General features: G+C 38.6%; 1 protein-coding gene across 1 annotated transcript; it reads right to left on the bottom strand.

Moving 5' to 3' along the window:
- Positions 1-4939: 4939 nt before the first annotated feature.
- Positions 4940-7133, bottom strand: LOC134845006 (uncharacterized). Its single transcript, XM_063861837.1, has 2 exons — positions 5187-7133; positions 4940-4962 (listed from the first exon to the last, which is right to left on the bottom strand). The coding sequence occupies exon 1, from the start codon at positions 6729-6731 to the stop codon at positions 5253-5255; it is 1479 nt and encodes a 492-aa protein (XP_063717907.1). The 5' UTR covers positions 6732-7133; the 3' UTR covers positions 4940-4962; positions 5187-5252.
- Between the last annotated feature and the right edge of the window lie 1692 nt (positions 7134-8825).

The raw sequence follows: 8825 nt of genomic DNA on the forward strand, positions 1-8825 counted from the left end.
ATGCGCATCTATTGCTGAAGACTTATGGCTGAAGACTTTGTAAAGAAATGAAGAAACATAAAGTATTCCTCACAGCGCTTCGTGACTTCGAAAAAACAGACGTATTTTTTCCTCTAAATGACGTTGTATGATGTCTAAAACAAGACCTAAATGACACCGGAGCCGAATTTTCATCTGTTTGGAAAAGAGTTTCTCGAGAAGTTTCCCCGACGACAAACAGTACATCTGGAACCCTTCTCAAGACTTCGATGTTTATTTGCAAGAAGTCTTAAACAAAATTCATTCTTTGGCTAAAAACAAGAGAAGAAAGTTAGACAGTTTTCTAAATCATCTCATTATTTTGACCTCGATTGAACGCTCTTTTCCAGATTTGCACAGAAAAATGGTAAATGATGAGTTTCAGTTCATAAAAACAAAAAACCTGGTATTTCCAATAGAGTTCAAATGGTACCATATTCAGAGGAAAAAGTTCGAGTTGTATTAAGTCGGCAAAAAGTTTTCGATACTTTGGACGGTTGATCAAAGCAACACATTTTCGATTTTCAGCGAAAAGGGTAACGAGTATTTGGAGAGCGATTTGCAGAAATGGTTTTGTCTGTTGGTTTACGCACCCAAAGGATCAGGCAAAACAGTGCTGCTGTACTATTTTGCGCAAACGGCCCAGTCAATGTTGAGAGGTAAGATTAAAGACCGATAACATGGAATCGCAGTTTGCGACGGCAGGAATGGACAATCAATTTTAGTGCTTGATCACTTGCGGGTTCAACTATCCCGAGTTGGCGTGGAAGTGCTGAGTGGTCGCTTCAGAAAAAAAAGAAACTTAAATCCGCCAGCCTTAATCTGGTCGATGAATATCTGTGTTGTCTAGGCGACAGAATTCTAATTGCAATCGGTGAGCATCAGAACTGTGTTAATTTTTCTGCGGAGAACCTCTTTTCTATGTTAGATCCTGCTTCGCAAGTCGATTTCATCGGTCGTCAGAATGCTCGAACGCATTAAATTAACTAAATCGTTGCGTTCGAATCTTCGAATAACCCGATTTGTTGAGTCATTTAGGACAGAGCTCGATCCATAAGGTTTCAAGTTTGGAAGTTCCAAACCGAGAGTGGGCCAAATTACTTCAAATTTCGGACACAATTTGGAAGGTAATGGACCAGAAATAAAAATAGTTTTTTCTTCTGACCCATTACAGCTGGAGTTTGTAGGAATCGCAGCAAAGAAAATCCAAGAAACTGCCAAAAAATCGACTGGGTTGGAGACTATTTTAGCTGTGTTTTATCTGCATTCTGTCACAATCAGAAGACTAATTGAAAAGTTTGAGGAGAAAAAAGAAGTCTCAATCAGTGAAAATCAAGCAAGCCAGCGAGAAAGAGGATATGAAATGGGACTTCTATGAACTGAAGACTCATTTTTATCAAATAACGAATTGTTAGCTTGGACACGTCTGCGAAAATTTTAGTATTAAAAAATCCGAGAATGTTCAGCAATCGCAATGAAGGCATACAAAGAGATCTACAAAAATTTTATCACAGAAAGTTAATAAATAATGAAGAAGTCAATAGAAAATGGTATATGTCACAATACGGGCTTGTGAATTCGAAAACCGAATGAAATCAGAGGCATGAGCAACGCTCAGGTACGGTTTAGAAGCGCTAGCTGAATGAAAAACTGCTAGCGGAACCAGATCTCTTAGGTGACATGGTATGAATTACTTTTCCTTTTCCGTGTTTCTGTAATGGCTTCTCGTTTCTACAATTCACTCGGACTGATTTCACCAATCCTCATTACAGCTGAAATCAAACTTAAAAATCTGGCGGTCAGTTTATCGATGGGACCAACCTGTGGTCAAGCAGGATAGGGAAAAATTTCCACCTTGATGATATACGTCAACTACATTCAGTGAAAAATGGACGACGCTTTTCACCATAGGTTGCAAGGAGAACAAGCTGTGATCTATTATGATGCTTCTTTGTCCGCACGAGCATTCATCAGAGTTAAGAATAGCGGAATATTCTCGTTCCAAATCCGTAAATTTCCTTGTGCGCAAAACACGAGTAGCCCCATTGCGACAGTCTACAAAACCTCGACTTGAGCTACAAGGTGAACGGTACCATACGCAGAAAGATTAGGAGCAACACCAGTCCGGTCTCTTTCTTCCATTCAAACTCCGCACGATAAACATGTGGACAGAAAGGATTGATGCAACTCCAGAGTCAACCCTTGCTAATGATTGAAACCTTATCGATGCACACGCAAGTCTTGCGTGCCAAGAAATAAAGAGGAACGAACGCGAAAAAAAATTACTTCGTCTTGTATATCACATGTTCGGAATTTCGGAATCCAATGATGGAACACTGAACTCAAATTATTTAAAAAAACTGCAATGAACTTCAACAGGATGTCATCAACCTACGACTTTATGATATCAACAGAGTCAGCCAGCTCTGGTCAACAAATTGCTCATGTTACGACCATCAAAACAAATGCACCGAAAGCATCGTTAAAGAAGGAAGCCAAAATTTTTTTGTTCAAACTTTCACAGCAACTAGCTTTCAACTAAAATTTTTGCATTATCCGTTAAAACGCTCCAGCTGCGTTGAAAAGTCGATTGACAACCTTTTCTTTTTTTCTGCATCCGGAAAAGATATTTCGTTCTAACAGCCAAATAAAACTCTCCTGCTACTCTCAACTGGGCTTCTCCAATAACTCTAGATGCTAGAAACAGAATAAAGAGCCTAAACTCGGAGTTTTGCACAACTCTTTTTGTCATTTCGGAAAAAAACGACTAGCGCATATTATGCAGCAAAACCATTTGGTCCTTTGATGTGGGAGAGCAGTTAAATATATCTCCGAAAAATGCAACGTGTGTCGACTTCAACGTCAGTTGAGTAGTCAACCAATCATGGCAGACATACCCGCTTACCAGGTTTTGGCACAAACAGTCGCTTTTCAGGAATCTAGAGTGGACTTCTTTGATTACTATGGCGTCTACACAAACAACAGCAAGTTTTTTGAATGTATTGCTGACTATTTACTTGCTTAAAATTTAGGACAATAAGCTTTGAAGTCACATCAAAACTGAAAGATGAATCATGTGTAATGTCAAAGGTTTTTCAGTGGGCTATCTAAAAAGAGTAACTGAGACAACCAATGATATAAGCTTCGTCAGTATAGCCAAAACGGTGGAAGCAAGTACGTTTTCGTGGCTATAACTACAGGAACCCTAAGAAACCAGGAAAGTTAGATGGAATTTTTCCAAATTAGAGCATTGCCGCTGAGGTGGCATGACCAGACGGCTCTGCTTCAACCTTTTTTTGGATCAAAAAGACTACATCACGACAATTGTACGACGATTGTGTGTCATTTAGACTACTTATTGAGCACTACACAAGTGAAATCAGTTAGTACTGACATCAAAGGCATTGAATATCTTATACAAACTCATTGTTTCACAGCCTCACCTCAGGAATGATCACTGATGCAAGATTCAAAACGGAACCTGTGGACAGAAGTGAACGCAACAGTGGAACAGCTTTGGGGTCGGCTTCTCAGGAAATTTTTGCAAACTTTGCAAAGACGCGGCATTTGAACAAAACTGATTGACAGTATTCAAATATAGGATTCAGTATGGGTATTGGAAGGCAATACACGTTGGAATTTGGACCGGTAGGTAGGAAGTAATTGAAGTACACAAAAGTAAGAATGGTATTGCGAGATTGTGAGTCCTAAAAGATTGGGAATTCAATATCGAAAAATCAAAAAAATTACACGGTAACAAAAAACTAAACATGTGAAAAAGTTTCTTGATAAACAGCTAAGAACGACATTATCAAATGTTTTGAAAAAAGAATTATCAAAAACAAGAAAAAATTACAAATCGGTGTTTCAATTGTACGGAAGAAACATCGGTACCGGGAGAACAAACGAACAGCAGTAAAACAAAGAACAAGCATACGTTGGCAATCATGGTAAATGCTATCAAAGATTTCGATTGCTCGGAAACATCTCAAAACGGAATCATGGTCAAGTCTACAGGTTCACACTAAAAATAATTTTAACAAACTGCAACTCAGGAGAAATCTGATACAAATCGGTGTACATGATAACAAACTACAACCAATTTAGAGTACAACGGGTAAAATCAACGGTAAGAATTGAGCTAAACAGGTATCAGACAAAACAGCGGCTATTGAACAGCGCACACCACAGAAAATGTGGAGGGTTGGTAATGGTAATCAAATCAAGGCATCTTTTTTTGCAAACAAAGTTTGAAACTTTAATTCACAGTTAAGGAGGCATCATTGAAAAAATTGATTGCGTAAGCATGGAAGGATAATTTGAAAACAAGGGGCGGTATGGTTTGAAATTGCATGGTATAGTTTCAAATGGATTTGGAAAAGTTGAAGTTGGAGTGGTAGAAGACAACATACTTAAAAATTACGATTCTGGTTGCATATACAATTATATACTAGAATCAGATACAATAGGTACAGCTTTTGTATTCGAAGTTCTACTACGATCAAAAGACGAAACGATTACGGTCGCGAGACGAAATGAAGACATTTCATTGGTGCAAAACGACGATAACAACACGACAGAGTTGAACTTTCTTCCTAGATTTGGAGTTGGACTGTTCAGATGAGAAGTCATATATGCTGATGATTCAATGTGGCGGTAAAACTAAGCAACCATTGATTGTTGAATTTGGTGACAAGTACTTGCTCAAAGTTTTTCTGTTTTCATCATAGAAACGATACACGTTCGAGTGTTGATCCTGAGTGCACCTGACTTTAATAGGCTACCAGCTTGGTATCATAATAGGCTAATAGGGCATCAGCTACTTTTCTAGTAGCAGCAGTCGGAACCATTCTAGTAGAATTTAATGTAGAATTGAGTTCTCAAACCAATCCCCCCGCACAAAACCCCAAGCTCAAGGGAAGTCGGAACACTCAGGTCGTCGCCCTAAAACGAGCAGTTGTGTTCCCAGTGCCATTCAATGTGTAAAATTTATAATTCTTTAAAAAATTTTATGGAAAACAAGCAAGATCAAAAAATACTTTAAAAATTAGTTGCTTGAATACTAGTCTATGAGTGGAAGGGAAAACAAAATTTCCAAAGTTAGTATTTTGTTTGTAAATTATATTTTGTTTTTAATGAAATTAAAATTGCCAAAAGCTATTTGAGACCAATTATAGGGCATCCGGAACATTCGCGTCTTTACCCTGATACGAGCACTTTTATTTCGCGTAAAGTTAATGTTCTAGTTCCGCTTTCCATAGTCGCTCTTTCTCGCGATACTTGGCAGCTTCATTTTTGAATAGTTTTTTCTTGTCCTCGTTCGCATGTAATTGAGAGGCCTCGCAGAACATATCGGCCAGCTCAGTAGCCTGCTCCACTAGCTCCAATCTAACTTCACGCATTCTGTCATTCAGTTCACACACTTCTGCATCAGCTTCACAGGTGCCAGACTGCTTTATCTCGCTTATATGACGATCAAATTCATCTGATAAGTACTCCAGGCAATCACGGAGCCGATAAGCTGGTGTAATTAGCCTGCCAAGTCTCATACGCTTTAAAATAGCTTTCTTATGCTCGTCATCCAGCTCAGCCGTCCCTATCTGAACTTTCTCACCACCTCTGTTGGATTGTGTTTTTCCCTCTGACCTTTCAGACAAAAACTGGCAGATTCTGTTGATTTCAGTATCACTGTCTTTGGTTTTGAAACTTGTTATAAAGTAAATTGGACTGTTTAGCAGTTGTTTCTGATGCATCTGATAAAGCAGTATATAGTATGTAATGTTCTGGTGTATAGCGAAGTACTCTTCTTCAGATTTCGCAACCAAAACAAGAGCCGAGAATTTGACCGAAGAATGATTAACCAAGCGGAAGGTTGAAGGGTCGTCCAGCACACCGAGTTTCCTGTTTTGACCTACAAATGTGAACCACTTGAAGTTTTTCGCAATGCTTTCAGGATATCCAGTTCCACTTGAGTCACATTCAACGAGTTGAGAAGCATCTGGTACATTTCCGACCAAAATGACTGGACCTTTTAAGGAATGGAGACATTTTTGTATAACATCAATAAGCTTTTGTTCTAAGTTAGCGCTGGTTGCATTTAGCCACTCGTAAGCTCGATGGTTATAGTCTTCGTTGAAATCTGTGACATCTGAAAGAGAAAACTGCCCATCTGATTTACAAGAAATTTTCGTGTGCATGTTACGTAACAACGGAGCCGAAGGTGAATCGTTCACAACAATGCTTAGATCAATAGTTGCTCTTGTGAAAGTAACGAATAGCCTGTCAAACAGAAACTCGTTCCAGGATTGAGGAAGAGATCGTTCCAGAAGGACCACCACAGATCCAAACTCTGCGCCATCCAAATGATGGCCTGTGAGAAGAACTACTTTTGGTAATGTTGGTTTCGTTCGAGTTGTACTCGTTTCAGAACCTGAAAAAGTCTGGGAGCTAAAAATATCGATAGGATTCCGGTACTCGTATTCAATATTCTTTGCCTTCAATTGCTCTATAATCATGCCAATGGTAATAGAATGAAGGTACAAGACAACCAGAACAGAATCGAGTCCTGCTGACTTTTTGACCGTTTCGTGGATTTTATTTGCAGCTACTTTTACATACGTTAGCTGTAATGGGTCATTGTCAAAATCAGAAGCAGATACGATTTTAATATGTGGCGGGCTGCCCTCTAAATTATGTCCCCAACGACATGACATTTGCCCAATTTTTGATCTAAAAGCACCAAACTCAAAATTTTGTGAATCGAAGTAATCTCTAAATGATCCAACAAATTTGGTGATTCCGAGGTTTGATCGCAAAGATGCATTAAGGTAAAGAGGCTCGTTAAGGTAAGCGGCAAAAGATTCTTCAGCTCCCGAAGCAGCATCAAAAAGAGACAAGCAGTTGTCAGCCGAAAATATGACACAGTTTTGGCTCCTATCCACCTGCCGTATAGTTCTGTCGCCGAGAAAGCACAGAAACTCATCCACTAGCACTAGGTCGGCAGATTTGATTTTCTCTATTTGGAAGCAACCGCTCAGAACTTGAACGCCCTCTGGCGACAGGTTACCGTAAAAGTGATCAAGAAGTAACCTTGATTGTCCTCTCCTACCATCACAAACAACGATTTGTAGGTCTTTTTCAATTATGTTATTTTTGAACAATGACTTGGCTATTAAGGCGAAACAGCGCAGAAGCATCGTTTTGCCTGAGCCTTTCGGTCCATGCACGAGTAATCGGAATCCATTTTGCTGGTTATTCTTATAATAGCTAAGCATCTTTTCGTAGAAAATAGAAATAGCCTCAAACTGTTCTTTCGTCCAAAGTATTGATCGTTTTTTGTCGTTTTGTATTGATTCCAGAGCTCCTGCCAGTGTTTTCAATGAACTAGGCTCACCCGGTGTTTCTGATGCGCCAGGTTTTTTCGATGTGCTGGGCTCTTCGGGTTTTCTTTTTTTGTCCTTTTTCACTTTGACTAATTGAAATTTATCCTGGATCATTTTGTTGTGAAAAACAGCAATCGAACCTTCCATCGAGTTAAGAACAATGAGACGACTTGCCAGAACTTCTAAGATTTTTTGGCGCTCTTCGGTTAAAGAATGTGAGTCGCTGATGATTTCTATCATATTAGCTTCAAAACTTTTTTGTTTGTCCGGCATAAAAAAATGCTGCTTTTCTTGTGCATCATCTGCCGAGAAAAAATTGTTCGCTTCCAAAGATTTTCGATCTATGTTTTTTCTCATAGAACATACAATACCATGTATGGGAATGGCTTCTGGATTCGACGTGCTGAAATCACAAAGCGCCCGAAGAAATGCTTTATGCTTTCTCAAATCGTCGCATATTTCATCTAGATCAATGTTCTGGGCGTTTTTGATACTCAAGATAAACACGCCTTTTGAAACATGAAGAATTATACAATCAATCTCTACTTTTCCCGCTTGTGAACTGAATTTCAAGTTACCATTAAAATTCGGGAAAATGAGGAGACCGTTGTGATGGTTTTCAGCAATGGGGCTTAGATTGAGAAGTTTTCTGTAAACTTGAATTTCGCCTTTCTCTCCTATGTATAAAGTTTTCAGTTTCTTCTTCTTGGATTTAGTCACTTCTGTCTCGGCCAAGAATATGCGAGGATCTCTTACAGGAGGAACTGAAACAACTTTCCCCCCTTTCCAATCGTCAAAATACAGCTCTGTGAACTTGGCTATTTTTTCAGAATCTCTCAGAAGCACCTCATCATTCCCAGGGTACTTAACTTTGAATGTTCTCAATTCACTCAGCAAATCCGCCATTTTTCCGTAAGAGAACCAGTAAAAACGTTTAAAAACACATTTAAGTTATTGTATGCGCGTGAGGTTGTAACAATACTTAACCAAACATCGAACATCGAATAGTAACGTTTGATGGTAATTGTATGCATTTTATGTTTTTTATTTGCAGCAACGTAGTGTTTTATTTTGCAGCAACATTATTTAACAGCAAAAGTGAGAAAGAAACAACAACATGGCTCAAACCAAAATAAGACTGCTCGTATCTGTTGTTCTGACTGCGTTTTAAGATCTATGGAGCTGTAATAGCATGAAAAAAATATATATGTAATGAAAAACAATGAATTTTTTTTCTAAATTTGAGATTTGTGAAAATCATCATCCCACAAAGTGATAAATCATCACCCCATAGAAAATACAAAGTGATAAATTTTGTTCATTATAACAAACAAGACTGCTCTTATATCAGGGCAAAGCCCTGAATGTTCCGACTATACCTTAATTCATATCGAATAGTTTTTGGGAATTTTTTATAAATTTTAT

The sequence above is a fragment of the Symsagittifera roscoffensis genome, chromosome 4 (genome assembly GCF_963678635.1).
Source record: "Symsagittifera roscoffensis chromosome 4, txSymRosc1.1, whole genome shotgun sequence".
Lineage (NCBI taxonomy): Eukaryota > Metazoa > Xenacoelomorpha > Acoela > Convolutidae > Symsagittifera > Symsagittifera roscoffensis.